The sequence below is a fragment of the Meriones unguiculatus genome, chromosome 2, assembly GCF_030254825.1.
Source record: "Meriones unguiculatus strain TT.TT164.6M chromosome 2, Bangor_MerUng_6.1, whole genome shotgun sequence".
NCBI lineage: Eukaryota > Metazoa > Chordata > Mammalia > Rodentia > Muridae > Meriones > Meriones unguiculatus.
In genome coordinates this window covers 123,554,140-123,576,485 of record NC_083350.1, presented here as the reverse complement: position 1 = coordinate 123,576,485, position 22,346 = coordinate 123,554,140, and the positions used below count along the sequence as shown (strand labels likewise).

The following is a 22,346-nucleotide window of genomic DNA, read 5'->3' as shown; positions in this document are numbered from 1 at the left end:
TATCTATATGTCATCTACATTCATCTATCTATCATCAATCATCTACCATCTCACCCTTTATCATATTTCTATCAATCTTTTTATAGTTACTCTTCCAATTCCAATTCCCCACACATACCAATATCCATCTTGCTCAGCTTCTGACTTGCTTGAGAGCCTTCCCTACATCAACCCTGCATCCATGAACTACTAAGGAAAATAAGGCGGAATTTCCATCACTTTAAAATGGAACTGTGAGTGCTGACTTGCTATGTAGGCTTCATATAGACACAGAAATTGGAAGCAGTGTTATTAAAACAGCAAAGTCATAGTGTGTGAGGTTTTTATTTATTCAACTTCAGCTTAGAATACTGAAAATATTGTCTCTGCTGTAGCCACTTTATACCTACGTCTATGTATACACATTGCCGTGTGGAAAGGAATACACAAAACTGTGATTTACTGCGTTTTGGGAGCATGCTAAGTGTATTTTTAGGGAAGTTTTGACCATATGTGCTGCTGCTTTTATACACATCAGAATCCAACCTTTTTTGTAAAGTATGTATCCAAGGAGTGGTCTAAATTGCCCCAACATCTAGTCAAATTATCCCCCCAGAAAAAACACATTATTTTGGTTTCTAGAATTGGAATGGAAAGGATCAGATACTGATTCTAAAATTATTGGTGTATTCAAGAATAAATTATATAATTTTATATGTTTGTATCTTTTAAAAAGTCAAACCAATGCTTTCAATTAACACTGTGGCACAAAGCTTTTAAGCCAAGACCCAGAAAGGTAGAGTCTGGTTCTGGTCAAATAAAAAATAAACTTTTCAGCCAGGCATGTTGGCCCACATATTTAATCCCACCACTCAGGAAGGCGGAGGCAGGCAGACTGCTGAGAGTTCGAGCATTGTCTACAAAGTGGGTTCAAGACAGCCAAGGTTATACAAAGAAATTCTGTCTAGGGGAGGGGCATGGGGGGGGAGGAGAGAGGGAAGGTGGGATTGGGAGGAGATGAGGGAAGAGCCCACAGCTGGGATACAAAGGTGAATAAATTGCAATAAATAATAATTTAATTTTTTTTTTAATTTAAAAAATATGCTGAGAATAAATAAATCAATATTTCACTAGCAATTTACTTACAAGGCATATAGACCTTAAATGTGCTGGGCCAGGAGGAAGACATGAGGCCTAGATCAGAGAAGGGAAAGTCAATGACTAACCTATTGAATGGAGTATTCTTTCATTCAACATACACTCAGGAAGGATTTGATATAGACATCTCTCTGTACCTACGCGGGACTGTTTTCAGTTCTAGGACCCATGACATCTGTATGCACATATGTAGACTCAAGGATTCTAAATATAAATATATAATATTTATATAATATATATAATATATAATAGGCTTAAATATATAATAGGCTTATATAAAAATATAATATTTGTGTATAACCTACAAATATCCTTCACATACTTGGAATCATCTGCAGATTACTTACAATACTTAATATGATATAAATCCCTAGATAAGCAGTTGCTAACACTGTATTCTCTATGAAAAAATGACAGGAGAAAGCCTATGTATAGTCAATACAGAAAGACACACTTCATTTCAAACAGTTTTGAGCCACCAAGGTTGAGTCTGTCATGGGACCCATGTGTATATTCCAGCCTTGCAGAACCATGTCAACAGTTACAGTACAGAGTGACTCAAAAGTCTCACTATAGATTTCTCATTTTTGAGAGCTGGTGCTAAATTACATTTTATAACGTTTATATAAGTTTATTGAATTGGAAAGCAATTTCCAAATGCAATTTTAAGGCCCCTTTCAAATAATGCCCCACCTTCTTGAAAGATACAATCTAAGCAATATTTAGATAAAAATTAGATTTACCTAGGGTATTTTCCCGTCATTCTTCCCTCCTCTCTTTTGGTTGTTAACTAACAGAAAAGTGGATACTAATTATCTGAGAAAACTCTGAATTGCTTACTTGGTAAACTTTTCTAGATACCGACAGCACAGTACTGGATGCTACACATCCAGCACAGTACTGGATGCTATGGGCATGGCAAACAATAAAATGATTGTTAACCACAGAAGTTTCGAGCTGATGTGCGAGGCATGATAATTCCTTAGAATCATGGAGGATCATGTGAATGTCACATAATCAGATGCTCATTCCATTAAAAGCTTCTCAGCAGATTCCCTGTCTACCAGAAAAATACTCTGAGACTCAGAAAGAAGTTGTCAATTGCTGTTAGGTAGTGAAGTCCCGCCTTTAGCCGAGAAGCTATTGGCAATTGGGAGAAGGAGAGTCAGTTTCCTCTTCAAGTGGGAAGGAGCAAGATGGATGTGATCAAAACATGCTGTATGAAATTCTCAAAGAAATAATACACACACACACACATAAATAGAAATCAAGTAAAATTCTGGTAATTGTTTATAAAAGGAAAGAGAAAAGCAATGAAACCTGTAATATTTACATTCTGTAGCGTGCTGGATATGGGGACACAGCAGATTTCTCTTTATATTTAGACACTTTATTTTATATTAGTGAGCCAATAATTAGTGAGGGTCCCATTTCATGGACTTTCATAAATTGTTGACATACTTTCAGTTCTACACAATTCTTGGCCAATGAGTGCAAGAAAAACAATAAGCCCTCCTGATAATCCATAGGTTGTCTTCACAAGAAATTCTCTGGGAAAGAGCTGTAGACTATTATTGTGACTAATCGAGAGCAGTGTTCATTTTCGGAGCTGATTGCATCTTGAAAATATCTATGTACCTTCTCATGGCGCGAGTGTTGGAATTATTATTTAAGAAAACTTTTTATTTCTCTTAGGCTTGGTATTGTATACCTCTTTAGCTAGGACTCCTGAAAAAGAAACGAAGAATCCTACATTTCTGGAAAATTTTAAGGAAGTAGTTCATAACTGGACTCTCACGCTTGATCCTTTTGGGGAGTGTGGAAACAGACAGGAGGAGAGAGAGAATCAGCAATGCTGAAGCTCCCTTATGCTAGGCAGGCAAAGCAGGTAGAAACTGATGAAGTGCCACTGAGGTCCAGACCACAATTCATTCTTTTGTTTTAATATAATCTCATTCAACTAGCTAATACGTACAAGGTGTCTCGGCAGCATTAACGTTTGAGCCTTAGGCAATCAGATCTGAGGGCCCATTCTGCTCCATTCATAATGTGGATTAGGTTTTGTAATATTGCTAAGACTTGATTATTTGTACATCCTGGAAGGCACAGCTCCTGCACTCAACATTTAAAAGAGAATTGCTACAGAACATTGAACATTAAACAGGGAGCTACTATAGGCAAATCTTACCAAAACAAAGAAATGATCCAATAATTGAAGTATTAGAGTTATCTATTTGGATGATTATTATATCAGCAGTTTGATTTGACCACCCTGGCAAGCACTGAAAATTAAAGAGTTGTAAAGGAACTACTTGTGCATTTTATTATAGTCCAGGGTAGACGGAGACTGGTACAGAGCTCACTTAAAACACAGAGAGCACACATGCCTTCTGCTCTCATCTTATTTTGTTTATATCTTCATAGATAGGTACAGATCCATAAGACACATACATCCCTAAACATGACATATTGATCATAGGAAGTGGCTGTCAGCACTCATGTTAGCCTGTGTACATTCCCTGACTTAAATCACATCATTTGTTGTAAATAGGTTTGATTTTCTGACTAGAAGATGAAATAGGACATGAATAGCCATCCCTTTACCAAGTTTACCTAACTGAATGTTAGTACTTCTAAATATGAATCAATATTCATTACTTCCCACCATTGGAAGATTAAAGGAATAAATGATGCTTCGAAACCGAAAACGAAATCCTCAAGAAATGTCAAGAAAATATTTGACGCAGTCTCATTTTGAGAAGGACTGGAAGGCGGCCGCATAAGCCTTCTGACATTAAAGGAAAAAGCTGTTGCTATCTAATGTAACCCAATTAATTTGGATCTGCTTCATTTGAAATCAGTAACAGAGCAAGATATAATGTGATTTTGCTTCTTGGAATTTATTTTAAAGGCCTCATATATAATAGAATGGTATAAAAGTATGAAGATGTTACTGGAGTTAGGCAGTGTGGTAGATCGAGGTATCTCTTTTTTTCTTTTTGGAGGTATTTCTTATTTGTATTCACTGCTGTTATCCCTCTAACAACTGTGGGCAGGACCAAGGAATTTTTTAGAGGAGACTATACAGAAGTTCATCCAGTTTACGCTGAAAGAAGACATACTTTTATTATTAAGGCTGAAATTGAAGTACGAGAGAAAAATGGGCAACATATTTTTATGGTCCTCAGGCAAGAGAACATCCTTTCACTGATACATTTGTTTAGGTGAAATCTTAAGTAAAAGGACCTGTTCAATGATAGACATCCAAAGGGTAAATGGTGGATGACAGATTAATTGTTGCCACTCCAAGGCGCCTTTTGGGTTGTTTTGAACCAAATCTATGTGAAACAAAGTCTGTCAGAATGTCAGAGGGATCTTCAAATATCAAAAGACTTCAAGATTAACAATTAGAATACCTTTCATGAGTCGTCGATAACAGCACATCACTTACGAAGACAAAACACGTAAGTCCTCCATGTTAAAAATAAGCAGAAAGGTAAATTCTGAGGGTTCAGCAGTATTACTGGTAAAATTTGACTACCCTAGTCTTATAATCAAATTTTAGTAGTTCTTGACAAATGCTTATGTTTGTTGTTGTTGTTGATTATGTGTCTGCAGCATAGATAACATACAGTTTGTGACATTTAGGTTAAAACTCGAATCTAAGGCCTTTTTTGCCATATGCAGGGAAAGTTACTTTTTGAATAATACGTTACAACCCTCAGCTCTTAAAATAGGGTTAGGAGTTCAATATTATCTATTCAAGGTATCAAGGTGACTGGATTTCAAACTAGTTCCTCCTGTTCTGAAGCGACTTCATAAACAGAATTTTAAAGCGTGTTTTTCTACCACAGAGCAGGCCTGTGCGCATGCACATGGTCATGCATGCACGCACATGCGCGTATGCTCTCTCTCTCTCTCTCTCTCTCTCTCTCTCTCTCTCTCTCTCTTCAGCGTGTTCAAATGGATCCATTCCTGTTTGTCTGGCCAGATAAAAGATTATTATAGCGTCTCTAATACATAAGGGATGTTAGGGAACATAACACATTCCCTGTGTTTCTCAATTAAAAAAGACGCTGCCTTTTTTCCTTATTCCCTTTATAGCCACAGCATAATTTCAAAAGAAATTGAGTAAGGTAACTCAATGCAAATTCATTCATTCTGATGCCAGAAGTAAGTGCATACTGACTGCGTCAGATATGGGAGCTTTTAAGAAACAGGATTAAGCTGCATTTCAATTCACCTAGAAACAATTCCCACAGGACACCGTCGTAGAAATGATGATACTGAGTTAAGAAAAAACATTTTATTTTTCTTATGGAAAAAAAATCACAAGGTAGAACTTGCCACTTATGCTATCCTAGATAAGTTTGGTGATTATCCTGTAAATGAACATCGATTTTTGTGTAGACTCCAATATTTTCAATCTATGAGAGATTGTTCTGGTGTCCTGAATGAACAGTTGCAAAATTACGGCAAATATCTTTTGGTGAAATGGTTGTTTCTTTTAGAAAAAAAGGAGAGACAAATAGCTTCAATTCATTTACTATGCTATTTTATAATACTAGATTTAATACAGCAGAGAGACAGACAGATAGACAGACAGACAGACACACACACACACACAGAGTGACAGAGAGATAGAGAGAGAGAGAGCCAAACCCCAAACTGAATCCTCTATAGTAAATATTATGTTACTATCTAACCCACAAGGTGGCACTAAAGAAAAAAGTGACAAAAATGAAGATCCAAGGCAAGTTACTCACTAAATCGATTTTATATTCTATTCTATTAAGAGAATTAATTTATTTGATGAAGCGATCACCCACATTTCAATATGGTAATGGCTTCAAATGTCTGTCTTCAGGGCAGTTGTCTTACAGACTGTTGTGTTGCAGAAGGTTTCATTCAACTTCAGAGCTTGTCATTTTCTTTTTTTAAGAATAAGATAAAATATAGTAGGATAAGATAAAACAAAAAGAACCACATTGGAATCAGACAAAACAATAAAACAAACAAGCAAACAACAAAAAGAACCCAGGCAGAAGAATCAGAGAGCTGCTCATCCACAAACTCAGGAATTCCATAAACACACTAAACTAATATATATGCAGAGGGCGCGGTGTGGACCATGCAGGCCCTGAACACACATGCTGCAGCCCCTCTGAGCCCCTGTGAGCTTTGATCATGCTGATTTAGAGCCTTGTTTTCTTGGTGCCCCTCTTGCTTTTACAGTCTTTCTACCTCCTCTTCCTCAGGTTCTCTGAGCTCTGAAGGGTTGGAGATATCCCATAAAGTCAGCATGTTCCAGGATCGGAGCTGGCCATTTTCAAAAGAGTGATTTGGTTGATGCTTTGTGTGTAGCCATTCTGAAGGAAGTTTTTATTCTATTTCTCCCCCAGGCCACAGACCCCACAAGTACTGTTTTGTCATAAACCACGCCTTGCTCTCCCCTGCCTCCTTGTACAGTGCTTAGCACTTAGTATGTAGTATTAAGTTTTAAAAAGACCCAATGTCTGTAACCTTACAGAATTTCTAGTGGATTGCTATATTAGAACTTCTGGTATTTATACCATTTTAACATATGAATGGTGTTTTTAATGTGTGTATGTATGTCTGCATGTATGTATATCTGTGCATGTCTATGTCCATGATGTATAGGATGGGCATTTATGTCATGGTATGTCCGTGGAGGTGAGAGGACTACTTTCTGGAGTCATTCTTGCCTTCTACCTCTGTGAGAGTCTAAGAGATTACACTCAGATCACCAGGCTTTCGTGGCAAGCACCTCTACTTGAAAAAAAAAAAAAAACTGTCCCTTTTGCTTCAAATAATGTTTTTTAAACAACCAAGAAAAAGACGTTCTGGTAAAAGTTCAGTTGTTCGAGTTTCAAGAGTAACTCTTGGTGCTGGGATCCGAAGGTACAGAGACACCCTTCCTCTAACCTCAAAGCCCAGTGAGAGCAGCCCTGAGCCTGTGTGAGGGTGTGGAGCATGGTGCTCTCAGTTCAGCCTGTACAGAGAAAGAGAAGAAAGGTATCACAGTGGCATAGTCTTTACATGTAACCCTGAAATTAAAGATGGAGAATCTCTGAAGTTATAGTACCATGGGATGGGGGCTTTCTAGCTTGTATCTTTGAATATAAAGGGAAATGCTGGACCAGGAAAGGATGCTGTTCTTCACTTCATGATAAAAAGATGCACAGGTTAACAACTGGAAATATATGTCATGGTACATCTTTTCCCTTAATTTAAAAAAAAATCTGTGAGGTTTGAAAATTAAGTAACATTAATTTTATCACTGTTTTATATGCATACACACATGAGTACACACACACACACACACACACACACACACACATACACACACGATTGTTTCTTTGGCCAGAATATTGATTTATCAAACTTATATACTATAGACAGTATTATTGGAAGGAAATAACTGTAGTTAAAAGCTCCAGAGACTCAAACACAGGCATATGAGTCAACCACCAGTGATATTTCCATAAGGAGATTCCTTGTTCATGAAACCTAGATCACATGCTAACTTCTCTTCATCAACCCCTTTCCAGCGATTATTTGCTACTCAAAAGAATAAGGCATGTACCCTGCCTAAAGATAAACATTTATTGCAGATAAGCATTTTATACCATATAAAGGTCAACCTACAATCAGGAAAGTATTTAGAGATAAATAGGATACTTTATTAAATGAAAGAAGAGGGAATAAACAATTTAAAGAGCCACAGGAGGGGTGGAATAGAAGATGCAGGAGGAAGAACTAAATCAGGATGTATTCTGTCTTTATGTGACTTTATGTTACTACCTGTGGGAGTATGTCTTTGAAGCAGATGCTCTTCGTGGTCTGCAGGGGGGCAAAAGCCAGCTAAATCACATGATTATGAGTTGGAATTTAAATCCAGGTTAAAGATATGTATTTGATGCGTTCAAGTGTCAAGATTCCTAAGATACAAACTGCTTATTTTGTGTGAAAACAAACTCTGTTCAAGTCTTCTGAGCACTTCTCAATACAGGATGGATAAAACCCTACTGTCCCCTCCTTCTCTCAATACTTCACAAAGTGATTACTTTGCTTGGAGTCACATAGCATTATAATTTAAGTAATTCACTTTATTTCATAAACACCCTGTTAACATAAGTCATGAGCAGAAACTGCCCCAAAAAGGATAGAGACTCAGGTCCACTGGTTCCACTCTACGGTCTCCGCTACTGGGCCTAACACTGACCTCATAATTTATGTAATAAATATCAGTTACACAACTGGATAATTTACATTTGGCTTACCTTACAGGAAACAGTATGCCACAGTGTTAAATGGTCAGGTGATGGAGAAACACTGCTTGGTTTTGAATTCCAACTTTGCCATTTACTAATGAAACCACTCTGTCCTCAGATGGTTAGTTGGTCTGAGCCTCAGTTTCTTTATTTTCCAAATGGAAGAAGCCACAACATTGCCTGTATGGTGGCTATTTTCATTATTACTAATTTATTACTATTACTAAAACACTTAAAAAATAACCTAACATAAAGCAATTGTTAGTTCCATTATTATTATTATTATTATTATTATTATTATTATTTACTTTCCCTCCCATATGTAGCTAAAAGAAATAATTCTTGGTGACCACTGTATTTGTAAATTTGCTATTCCATCAGCTACTGGACAAATTGAGTAGTTCAATGGAAAAATCTCAAGGAAGTTAACCTATTTCTATTCTGTTTGTAGACTTTGGTATATATTATCTTTGAGGCTTTCATGAATAAACTATAAACATTTCCATGATACATACTTTGCTTTATGGAGCTTTCTTATAGAGATCATAAACCAAAAAGCCCAGAGTGAACACTGAAGAGTTTAAACCTAGCAGTGGAAACCCCAGAAGAAAAATAGAACCTTCTTGAATTCTTCATACTCTCTTCTTTGCATGGAACGCTGAATGCTGGGACTGGGAATTTTATCATAAATTGCAGTCATACTTTTTCTTATATTTGCCATCTAGGGAGGCTCATTTTGTGCTGACACTTATTCTCTTTTCCCTTCAGCTCAACTTTAAGACATCCCCTGCACTTATATGTACTAATATATTGGTATTTTAGGCATTAAACAAAAAAAAAACTTCAGCAATTTTCAGGTGGTTTAAAAAGGAATATTCGGATTCAGATGCCATTTCCATCCGGGCTAAGCTCTTAAAGGTAAAACAACAGACAGCTAAATCCAGGTATTTTAGTTGGCAAACTGTTGACTTCATGAAATATTCAGGGCAAATCTTATAATTTAAATTGTGCAGTATAAAAATTATCAATATCTTTGATGTAACCCGGATTTGTGCAATTTAAATTTTTCATCAAATTATCACTATTTTGGATTTCAAAAAGATGCCGACTTCCTCTTGCCACATGGAGGCCTTTCTTCAGAGGAAGAGCAGTGATTTCTGCCCTCTGTTTTCAGTGAGGGTCTTCTGTTGTGTGTGGTCTTCAGAAACGTATTTCTGCCCTAAGCACATATTAACTATTAACTACCAGGGTAGCCGGTTGGTTGGTCTCCTGTGCTTTAGCCAGTGGAGTGTTTTTATAAAGTCGTTTTACTCCTCAAAGTTTTAAAGTAAATTTTACTTTACTTTGATCGTGTGTGTATGTGTGTGTGTGTGTCTGTGCATGTGAATGTGTGTGCATGTGTACAGAGGCCAGAGATTAACTTCAGGTACTGTTCTTCAGACACAGTTCACCTGTGGGTTTGCTCCTTGTTGCTGTGGTTTGGAGACAATGACTCTCACTGTCCAAGAACTTGTCAAGGAGGACCTGGACTCCTTCATCTCTGCTTCTTCCACATTGTAACTACAAGCATGTGCCACCATGCCCAGCTAACATAGACCCTGGGGATCCAACTCGGGTCTTCATGCTCACAGAGCAGGTACTTCACTCACTGAGCTTGTGTCCCTAGCTTAAGTTTTGTTTGTCTTTTATGGAGAAGATTGAAGACCTCTTGACAACATGAGGAGTACAGCTCCTGAGAGCCGGAGGATACATTCGAGGTTACCTCCTTGAACCCTCCGACAGTACCACTTCAAGGAACTGAGTTAAGTAAGTGGGCAGGGACAATACAAGGTGGGGAAGGTGGAGTGGGGACTTAGCTCTTCCTTCTGAGTCATGCAGTTTCTAGACCTGAGGAAGCTAATCACCTTCTCAGGAATTGAGTAGACAAGGACGCTCAAGTTGTGCTTGTAAATACAAATCAATGTGTGTGTGTGGGGGGGAAAGGCAGTTCAAGTTTAAACAATGAATGAGTAAAGACCCTGAAACCAGCACTCCATGGAAGACAGTTCATTTTGATTATCGACTGGATCAAAGTGTAGATTTGATTAAAATCAACTTCTGGTTGGCTTCATGAATTTTAAACATTCAGATTATATTCACTCTTACAAGACCCTCTATCGAATATGAACAAAATTTTACTGACATTTGTTAAAGAGAAATGATCATGAGCTCCTTAGCACAATAAATGGTTCCTGAGAAGTGTCAGACATTGAGAAGGCGTCCCCTGTGAAGAGCACTGCATGGGTACAGCACCTTCAGGGCCAAGCCTTCCTCTAACCAAGGGGCTTAAACACTAAGGACAACTCTTAAACAGAATACTTGTGGTTAATTCCTTCAATATTCCTCAGCCTGAAACTTTGCTTCCTCCTTATTGTTTCTGGTTTGAAGTAGAACAAACATTTTAAAAATGTGTCCTGTCAAAGCTTATTTCTCAGGTTATTTCCACTTTCAGAAATTACAAAAAAAAATAACACTGTTATATTAACAGGAGAGGAAGAAACATTTACTTACTTGATCTTTGACACTCAGTGTATTGGGTAAAGCGACATTACAAGGGAATCAATGAGCTAATAACTTGTGCCCACTTTATGGTAATAAACTTGAATTTGCTTCACTTGGTGTCTCAAAAACAATCCATTTGCTAATTTAATCAGTCAGGAGAAACTTTTCTAATCAGTAAGCAATTTTTTTAATTACAAAGTGTTTGAGAGTTACCTTGCAGTAATTTTCACAAGTACGTAGACATTGATGAGCTACATAAACAGTAGAAGCCTTCTTGGAATCTTCCTGACTAACATCATAATAGAGAGAGAAAGCCCTTGGAGACCCTTACAGGATAGTCTCTTCATTAGGCAGCGGTTCTTAGACTCCCAGAACTCATTCTAGAAGCTGCTGGTAATCCATGTCCTTTATGCCAGTAATCCCCAGTGACTAGATTTGGTCCTTGAAGTACAGAGTTTCAGTCCCTGAATGCAGCTGGAGTAGCCTATTGGCAATCTAGACTCGGGGTCTGTGGTAACACACACACACACACACACACACACACACACACACACACACGAGGAATACGGTGAACTCTTCGAGTACCAGGTGCTTTTTTGGCTTGCTAAACTGTATTTCCTAATTTTGGGGAAACCAGCTAACCCCTAAGCCCTTAGCTCCTAAAATGCACATAGCCAGATACTTATGAAAAAGCAAGAACAAAGACGCTTAAAAACAGAGCAGAAAAAGTAACTGGAACAGAACGTGGCATTTCCTTGGGTCTGTTGCTGACGGCCCACATACAACATGCTTAAAAATACCCACCCTGGCACCTATTTTCATCATCATTTACGATGATGCAAGTGGACATTTAGAATACATGGTATTGAGCAAGTACTCCATCTAGGGATAAAGGGAATAGAGTCTCCTCAAGCAAAGCATTCAGTTTAAAGTTGATGTTGTGTAATTGGGCTCTTCTTCATCGACCAGGCTTTTAAAATAGTATTCTAAACACTTTTGTCAGTATCCCAAAGCTAATAGCATGTCTTTTTTTTTTCCATAAAGAAAATGATGGACATGACTTCTTAAATGCAGTCTGGTTTTAAAGAAACAAAAGAGACATGTAAAGAGAACTTTCTTCATTTTCTAATGACTAAGCCAGTCATGTTTTGTTAAAAATCAGAGATGACTAATTCTTTGACTGTCGCCTTTGAGGTGGCTGTCTTTCTGAGCTTTGTTCTAGTTGCAACACCGAAGGCACATTTTGAAGTTTGGATGGCACCTACTCCACCATAATCCAGAACTCTGGCCAACTCACGAGAGTCCAAAGGCAGTCAGCAGGCTCTGCTCTGTGCTTCTGTGACTCTTGCTGTCAGCAAACACTGGCATTCCTAACGGTGGCAATGAAGTTGTAAAAAGTAATTGTGGCTTAGGTGAAGTGACAAGCTGACCAATCACGGGGTGTATTGAGTCACCGTTCTAGCAAAACCTAAAGTCATGGGGCCTCCCTTCCCAGTTTTCCGTGCATTCTCTTTTGAATGCTGTACTGTAGACATTATGTTTTAACCCTTTTCCCAATCTAAAAATAAAACGCACCTTATGGGGAGTTGGTCTCCTTTCTACTGCTTTCTTGCTAGCCATTATTTCAGTACCGCCCACCTGGCCCCACTACACCAGCATAATACGAGCGGTCAGGCTTTGGAGAATTTATTTCAATTTACATACAATTGTCCAAATCCTTTGGCGAGCTTGAAGTGTGATCTGACACCGCCGCCTTCTCCCCAGCAGGCTCTTCCTTTGCTCTTGATGCTAATAGCCCAAGGCTCGAGTAGTCCCTCTGGGGAGCCGCAGTGGGGCTAAGGAGTCGGAAGAGGGGAGACTGCGGGGCTTGTTGCGCTGAAGATTTACAATGTACTCTTGCAGGAAGCTCAGCAACCCCCTCTGTGGCTGTGGGTGTCTGGTGTGACAGAGCGGAGAAAAGCTCTCTAATCTCCCAGCGCCTGCCTCTGCCGCTCAACCTCTCTCCTCCCTCCCGCCTGCCCTGCCTCCCGGCTCGCTCACTCGCTCACTCGCTCACCCTCTCCTTCCGTTTCCCCGGGAGTTTCAGTCCCTGAATGCAGCTGGAGTAGCCTATTGGCAATCTAGACCCGGGGTCCGTGTTAACACACACACACACACACACACACACACACACACACACACACACACACACACAAGCGCGCACACACACATGCACACGCGCTGGCACACACGCACTTCTTCGGTTCTCCCTCGCCCTGGGGACACGGCTCAGACCTTCATCTACCTGAAGTGGATGCCCTGGCCGGACACTTCCTCACTTGTCTTCTCCGGAGGGGCAGGACAACATCGGAAGGCGGGAGGCTTGCTGTCCAGTCCGCAACCTCACGCCTTTTAGCGCCACCACTGCTTAAAGTGTCCAGGGTGGAGAAGGCGTCTTCAGGACGGATGCTCCGCGGCATCCGTGGGACTTCCTCCGGCTGCCTCACTCCGGTCTCTCCCTCGGTCCTCCGGTCCTTTCTCTCGGCTCCCACTGCGGGCTGGAAGAAGGCTCCGGCGCCTTCCGGGCTGCCTTCGCCGCCGCCGCCGCCGCCGCCGCAACTGTCTTTGCGAGCACATCCCGTTCAGAAGACCCAAGGCTGCCAGAGTGCGGGGTGCCGGGCGAAGCCTTAACTTGCCTGCCTGCTCTGCTGGGTGGCTGTCCCCGGCGCCCTCCGTCCTACCGACCGAGAGCCGCCGCCACCGGCCTGGGAGAGTGCGGCGCCGCCAGCGGGGAGGACGCGCGAGCCGCGGGCGCACCGGGGCGGGGGCGGCGTGTGCCCGGGGGGCCCGGGGCCAGCCCGACCGACGAGTAGCGCGCACCCGGCGAGCGAAGCGCTCTCCCCAAGTTGGGCGCGACCCGGAGCCGGCTGCCCTCCCCCCCGCGCGCCCCCCGATCCGCATCTGGTGTCCGGAGAGAGGCGGGGCTGATGGGGGTCGTCGTTAGCCACTGGAGTCTGTCTTAGGAGAACCCGGGCTGGCCTCCAGGGGGTCCCAGGCGGCGTCGCGCCCTCCGCCCGCGTGCGCCCTCCCGATGACTGTGCTGGAGGTGGCCCGGGTGGCCCGCCCGCTGGGGGTGTCGGAGGGGGCGGGGGAAGAGGAGGAGGCGCTGTGATGGCCCTAGACGGCGAGAGGGGGGAGCAAGAGGAGGAGAAGAAAAAGAAGAAGAAGAAAAAGAAGAGGAAGAAGAAGGAGGAGGAGGAGGAGGGGGCCGAGGAGAGCAGTTCACCCTCTGCCGCCACCACCATGGGAGAAGACGACGCCGCCGCGCTCCGGGCCAGCGGCAGGGGGCTCTCGGACCCGTGGGCTGACTCGGTGGGAGCGCGGCCCCGCACCACCGAGCGCCACATCGCGGTGCACAAGCGGCTCGTGCTGGCCTTCGCCGTGTCCATCGTGGCGCTGCTGGCGGTCACCATGCTGGCCGTCCTGCTCAGCCTCCGCTTCGACGAGTGTGGAGCGAGCGCGCCGGTGCCGGGCACCGACGGTGGCCCCGGGGGCTTTCCCGAGCGCGGCGGCAACGGCAGCCACCCTGGATCCGCCCGGCGCAACCACCACGCGGCTGGCGAGTCCTCGCAGCGCGAGGCCGGCGAGGTGGACGCGCCGGGGACCCCGTCTGCCCAGCCGCCGTCGGAGGAAGAGCCCGAGCCGTGGCAGCCCTGGACGCAGCTGCGCCTATCCGGCCGTCTCAAGCCTCTGCACTACAACTTGATGCTCACCGCCTTCATGGAGAACTTCACCTTCTCCGGGGAGGTCAACGTGGAGATCGCGTGCCGGAACGCCACCCGCTACGTGGTGCTGCACGCCTCCCGGGTGGCGGTGGAGAAGGTGCAAGTGGCGGAGGACCGGGCGTTCGGGGCTGTTCCGGTGGCAGGCTTTTTCCTCTACCCGCAAACCCAGGTCTTGGTGGTGGTGCTGAACAGAACCCTAGACGCGCAGAGGAATTACAATCTGAAGATTATCTACAATGCCCTGATAGAGAACGAGCTTTTGGGCTTCTTCCGCAGCTCCTACGTGATCCACGGGGAGAGAAGGTATGGAGGGAGGCGGTGCCCCGCGCTGCCCCACCCCGCTAGGCGGCTCGCGCTGCTGAGCAGAGCGCAGGCGACCTCCGGGACCCAGCTAGCTCCCAATATCCAGGAACCCGGGGTTGGGGGAAGGAAGCCAAGGTGGGCTAGGATGGGCCTCTGGAACCACAGAGATCTCCCTGGTGCCTGGCCTCTCCCTATTGCCAAGCCCACAAACTCAGCGGCACCAAAACGTGAACGCTGCCCTTCCTGTAGTTCGGACCTTGCTCCTCTTGTTATCTAGGCTTTCGCCTATTTCCGCTAAAGGTTGCTGGTCATAAATAATGGCAAGCAAACAACAACAAACTTTCCAGGTTCCAGCGCAACCGGGCTATCCGGTCAGGGCAGACACGCCCCCTCCACTCGACATGCGCCCCCCCCCCCCTTTGTCTATGAATAGCGAACCCTGTCCCTCCGGCAGAATCACAACAAGCCTAGGCTTTGGCTTTGCAAAGTTTCTCCAAAATTGCAAGTTGAGATTTCGAGCACAAAGAGAAGTTCCACTGAAAAACGGGGAGAGGTCTGGGGTCTGGAGCGTCAGCTGCCATGGTCAAAATCCCAGAGGGTTACTTCGAAGGTAGTGTTAGCCCTCCGGAGGGCTTCTGGCTCCATTTGGTTCTTCAGCTGCTGCCAATAGAAATGAGACACCCAGAAGGGAGGGCGAGCTAGGGCCAGTCTCCAGCCCCTCTGCCAGAGTTAGATTTGGGTTACATTTTCTTAGTTTTTGAGAACGTCAACTTTGCAACCAACAGTTCTGTGTCCAGACCGTCACAGTTCTAACAGCTGTGGTAGAAGTCTGAGAAGAAGTGTCAAAGTTGATGATTCTTGGCAGTGATTTACCGCTGCTTCCACTGTTGCTGGCACACCCGTGGTGCCAAGTTCTACTTGATCCCCGTGGGGTTCAGGCAGCAGTGAGCACTGTCTGCTGACAGGTGGGAAAACGGAGGGAGGCTCGGGAAAGCCATAATATGACTTAGATCACAAAGTGGCGGCAGAGCGCATACTTTAAATTCTAACTTAGTAATAAGAATAGTACTACTCTCCCTTATAGAATCGGTCAACATGGCCTTGAAAAGCACCTCACCCAAGGCCAAGCCTGCCTTGTAGTGCTTTGAAGTTCAAAGGGGTGTCTTGGGGTAGTAAGCTTTCACCTATGCTGTCGAATGGATGTATGAATAGGTCTTGTTTTCATTTCACTTAAAATAACTTCGATAAATTAAATGACTATTGGGCAGAGGAACAAGCAGATGAACTAATAAATGAAATCATTACCTATAGGTAGGCTGATGATAGTAAGTGATGAGGCAGAGCCTCCTGGAGCCTCCTCTTTCCTCCGTAAGTCCTGTAACAGCAGGAAGCTGGGGCTCAGAGCAGCCCGGGGCACCTGAGGTCAACAGGCTGTCGTCAGAGCTTGAACTTTGGTTTGCCCAGCCCTGGACCAGTGCTCATGGAGCTTGGAAGCTGGCAGAACCAGTTCTTGTGTTAGCGGCTGGGAACTTTTCATTGTAGTGTGGAAGTGTACAAAAGTTTTATTATTTATGGAGTGCTGTGAAGTAACTTCGCATAGCCCCAGGCAACCCCTCCACGTGTTGGTGACAATGTGATAGAGACAGCTTCCTATGAGTTAATACGTAAATTATTCATTTTTCTAACACCGGGCATCATGGATAATCCAAACCATGCTACCACCACCGCTTCATGTAACGCAGATTACAGATTAAAAATATTTTTTTAAGCCCAAAAGTTAGATAAATTATAAAAAAAAAAAAGGCACAGGAGGCAGGTTTGCATGTTCTGCTTGGAAACAGGTTCATCATGTCAAAATGTTAACAGAGGGAGTCGATCACTGATAAATCCTACTGTAGTGAGAAAAATACTCCTTCTCAGATTCTGTTTTTTTTTTTTTTTTTTTTTTTTTTTTCCTTTCCTTAATCCATGCCAAGATGTGTTTGGCAGAACTCAGCTTGTTTTGGTCAGTGCTTTCAAATTAAGAGGACTCTGAAAACGACCAGATGTTTCCGCTCGCCCTGTAACGGATTTCTTGAACCCACAGTCCGTGTTTGTATTCAAACCTTCTCCTTCAGTTTTCCCTGGAGATGTAAATACTTTGGCTGGGAGTTTAACCTGATGTGCTTGTGCTTTCCAACAGAAATGCAAGATTCAATATTTAGGAAATCCCAGGACGGATGTATTTCAGAATACAATCTTAGATAAAGTTTTTGTCTTCCATCCCCAACAGCAAATTGAATGTTATAATTCACTGGCTTTTATGTCTGGAGGGGATAAGGCAAAATGACATTTTTTAATTATTAATTTTATAAGTATGTCAGTAATCTCATAAGTGTCCTCACACTCCATACATCCACTCTTGTTGTTCCTGTAAAGTAGACCAATAACAGGAACCCAGCCAAGGCTGTCCTTTTATTGATAATGATTTTGTCCTAAAAATTCAACATAAATTTGGCATTTAAGAACTCACTTTCTAAAAGAACACAGATGCAAATTCAAAATCTTCATTTGATTAATGATTACGAATCTTGATATTTCGTTAATCATCATTTCTGCCAATTCAATTACAGGGTGATTTTTGTAGTGAGAACAAATGTTTAATCTGCCAGCAGTAGTCACAGTGAGTAACTTGACAAACTTGAAAGAGCCATACCACAGCTTTTCCTTTGCTTTGGTTTGCCCCGTTGTAAACAGTAGCACCTTCCTGAGTGATAGTCCTTATTTTTTGTCTCATTTCTCAGAGACCCAGAGAAGACGTTTCCTTTACATTTGTTTGCTTGAGAAAGAGTCTCATGACAAAGGAAAGACTGGATGGAGCTCTTGAGCTTCGCCTTAGAGTACTGGGTGATGGGTTTCTAGGTGTGCAACAACCTAGAAAGTAACGATGAATGGTGGCAGGGGGAGGTTAGACTGGGTGGTATGCTGAATTCCTTTTTATCTCTGGAAGCTTTTATCCTCCACTACATGTTGGAGACTGCCTGAGTCTGTCCTACAGGGAAAACTGTATTTCCCCACACCTTAGGCAAACATCTCAGTGAATCCCAAGATTCCTTAATCACAGGCAAATCTTCCATTCTTAGTTACTCAGCTGGCTAAGAGAAAGCTTGTCACTTGTTGAATCCTGGAAGTAGCAAGTTATCCTAAAATTAAGATGTTTACACACATATAACAAATCAGCACCTTTAGTCAGAACACAGGCTTATTTTTTTTTTTTTTTCAAGAAGACGTGCAGCAGGCAGATAAAAGGGGTGTGTATTTATGCTATCGTCTCTTATAGGAGAATACACTTGCTTAGAATCAGGCAAAATGCTCATTTACCTGAAGTAATTGCCGCTTTTGGGTAGCCAGATGGTGTTGCACACCCATGTTCAAAGTAGGGTACCTTAATTTAGATCCAGATGGTCGGATTGAAGGCGGAAATTTACCCAAAGTAAACGAACATTTTATTCACTCTTGAAAAGGAGACTATTTTTCTTTGACAAACTTTGATTGGGTCTATAATATGCAAAGTGACAGAAGACAGAATAAAAATAGACGTTCTTTTCCTATAAAGGGTTGTTTAGAGAGAAGCCGTGATCTCTGAAAAAATGAAAATATAATTCTTGTGATTCTCAAAGGGAATTGGGTGCCATTCTTTTGCCAAAATGTGTGGAATATGATGAATTTCCTTTCTTGGTAGGTGTATACTCCTTTGTGGTTTTATTGGACACAGTATAATGCTTTATAGGCTTTTTAATTAATACCAATTATGATATTAATAGGTGCTAGAAACTGAGTACATTGTTTTGATGTTGAAGAAGCCTCATTCCTCCAAGTCTCATTAGTTAGTTTCACATAAGTGGGAGCATACATGATCCTTTCTCCCTCTCTAGAAGGCTGTAAACTGAAAACTCCAGAAAACATTTATTTATTTAATTATTGGCTAAAAATCCATTTTTATATGATACCTTGATAGATTTGGCTCTGTTTTTTTCCTGTCAGACACACATTAGCTGAGTACTAACTGGATTGTGGTCTTAGCTCAGAGTGCTCTCCATAAAGCAAAACAACAACAACAGAAGTTCTGGTCCTTAAGTAATGATTCGTTCTGGTAGAAAAATTCTCACAGCTAGTCTTTGTCTTTTGTATTTTATCTTCATTCATTTATTTATTTTCTGCAATACCATCTCATTTGATTACCTTGAATGGTGAGAGAGTAAGTACTTGGTTCCTTTGAAATAGTTAAGTTAGCTGAGGTGTGTTTTTAAGTATTTCGTGCAACTTGGAACAGAACCTATCTGTTCGGGATCTCTCGCAAGCAAAAACAGATTTGCTGTTGACTTTCCCAGTGTTTACTTGGTTTATACAATGTCTTGTTTCTTTAAACTAATTTTTTCTACTTCATATTTATGGATAGGCTTGAGGCAATTGTATAGACAGTGGTCTAGCTTTACTGAGGTTGGTCATTATGACTACAAGAACAGGAGTCACCACTGCAAGTATGGTAATACAAAAACAAGAAGAAACAACTATTCATTTTTTAATTTATTTTTTTATTAATTATAGTTTATTCACTTTGTATTCCAGAAGTGGCCCCCTCCCTCATCCCCTCCCACTCCTACCCTCTCTCCCTCTTCTCCTTCCATGTCCCTCCCCCAGTCCACTGATAGGGGAGGGGTCCTCCTCCCCTTCCATCTGACCTTATCTATCAGGTCTCATCACGACTGGCTGCATTGTCTTCCTCTGTGGCCACAACTATTCACTTTTAAAACTTAAATGTGCCACACTCTGTAAAACAAACCATCCCTCCTTGTCCTTATGCTCATACCAACACCAGCAACCATCACCCTTATATTTCTGTCAACATAACCATTACTGCTATTCTCATTACCACCATCACATCATTCTTATTCTCTTAGTTTCTTATATATTCTTTAATGTTTCCAGATGAACAGCAATGCCTGTTTTTAGTTTACTTTTGGTTAGATTTTCAAAGCTCTCTTCCATCTTTTCATCACTGGAGAGTGGATGATCTCTCCCATGGATAGAAATTCGCTAGGCATAATCTGGGAAAATTCAAGGATGAAAAATTACTCTCTGCTCTTCCTGCTTCCCCAGACAGTCTTAGAAGATTCATGAACAGGCACAGATGGATGGTGATGACAGCCATGTAGGATGTAGTAAGGGTTTGGGTGGGGTGCAGGGGCCAAGCTTCCTGCCCTCTCCACCTCTTGTCCTTCGGTTGCTTGGAAAGTTTTGACTTACGGAGCCCTGTTATCACTGTGCAGGAAGGCTGTGAGTGAGTCCTCCTTGTGTACACTTACGTCCAGGATAATGTTTTACTGTAATAGTCTAGACCTTTTTTTATGAAAATTGAGTAAATAAATATCAGTCAGAGGGAGTTAAAAAGTACCATTAGTTATGTTTTCTTTACATTATTATTATATTATTGTTCTTTTTGGCTGTTCTGCTGGGAAGAGAGAATATGTGTATGTATGTATGTATGTATGTATGTTTGTTTGTTTAGTGTGGTTATTCTTCTCAATCAGGGACTTCCCAAACTGCCTACTTGATGCTGTCCTAACTCTGCTATTGAATACTTCTGTGACCTTGGCTTGTTTTTCATTGTTTCTTGTTTGGGGTCCTCCTCTGAAAAACAGGGACAATGAGACTGATTTATAGAGTTGTGACAACTGTACCAACACTGAGAATCATCTCTGACAGTTTGTAAGAATGTCTGCGGGTATTAAACATTATTGAACCATTTCCATGATTGGCACTCAGCTCTGCAGGCTGGTACAAAGTGGTACAGGACTGATGGTTCTGCTTTGGGGTTTTTCCATCTTTTGGACATTGGGAAAAAGTTCATAGTAAAGGAATGGTCACAGTGTTCCTTCCTCTGTTTGCTCTTTGATTTGCTGCCCAAGCAGAGTTCAAGGAGGCAAGGGGAGAAAGAAGCAAAGCCTTGCCATCATGAAAGAAGAGCGTGACAAGAAAGGCTGTAGCATTTCATGGCTTCAGAAACCCAGGATGAGATAAAATCTTGTGACCTAGAGAGGACCGAGGGGGCAAAAAGATTGTTTAACAGAAGAAAAGCAAAACACTTTTATTATGGCAAGGCAGCCCGCCAGCAGCCACCAAGCACAGAAGGCTCAGTACGATGCCATTATAGCAAGCAGACAAATGTTAAGTATGGAAGGACTGGGTCTTAGGCTTACATATTGCTCCCAAGACTTCATGTGGGTTTTGACAGTAGCAGTGCTTTATGTTACTCACATAATGCTCTGCCTGTTTCCAATCTAAAACAAATGAATCTCAGACACTAACTTTATTTATTCTTATAAAAACCTATTGTCATGACCTGGGAAAGTAATTTTAGCGCATTATAGTACTCTTTATCAATGCTGATCCAACACCAAGTACTCACGTTTGATAAGAGTATTTAGCACTACATAAATGGGAAAGCAATTACCAGTATTATGCTCTGTTTTTATAACACGATTATTCACATATGCACCACTTCCCACATACATATTGCTGGCATTATTGCATTATGTTTTTAGTTTACTAAAATGGTTATTTAAAAAATAGACTGCACGCTTGCTCTGAGCATTGAATATTCAGGAGGAGTGCTTCTCCTCTGAAGTGGCAGAGGTTTAATGACTCACTGAAGTACATAAAAACACACAGTCTAAACAAAGGCCCATTTTGGCTTAAAATGTTTTGTCATTGAGTAACAATTTGCATTTTGATTAACAACCTAAAACTTGAAATGGTATGTGTGTCACTTCCATGACCTTGTAACTTGGTGGACTCTAAAAGGGTGTATGTCACTCCTAGGACTGACTATGTGAGAGACTAGTCCCTGAAATCAGCAGCATTGTAACTGATTTGGATTGGTGGCTCTTGTGTCCGACCTTGAACTTCTGTGACAGTGCAACAGCAGTAGCGGTTGCTATAGGATTAAGTTTACAAAACGTTTCTTTCACTGCATGATATTTGTGGTGTGCATACAGGAGGCCCAAATGACAACCTTGTAAACGCATCCTGCCATGTGGAGGGGTTCTCTTGATTTTGTTGGATTCCAATTGAAAGGTCATGAATCAGTCTTCACACTAAGTGTTATGCAAATGGTTACCTTCTCTGCATATTTTGCCTTTATGGAAAAGGCAAACTGAAAATAATGGAGCAGAGACTGTTTTTGTATCACATACCGTAATTTGTTGGCAATATCAACCAGCGTTAATGGATTACTTCTGCTAAATGTTATCATAATGACTTGACA

The 22,346-nt window shown here is 42.0% G+C and overlaps 1 protein-coding gene across 2 annotated transcripts in view; it reads left to right on the top strand.

Annotated features, from left to right (window-relative positions):
- The first annotated feature begins 14,117 nt into the window (after positions 1–14,117).
- Trhde (thyrotropin releasing hormone degrading enzyme) overlaps positions 14,118–22,346 on the top strand; it is a 471,067-nt gene continuing 462,838 nt past the window's right edge. For both annotated transcript variants that reach the window (XM_060378067.1, XM_060378066.1), the window contains exon 1: positions 14,118–15,040. In XM_060378067.1, the coding sequence (XP_060234050.1) occupies positions 14,124–15,040 (917 nt within the window). In that variant the 5' untranslated portion in view covers positions 14,118–14,123. The remainder of the gene's footprint in view (positions 15,041–22,346) is intronic.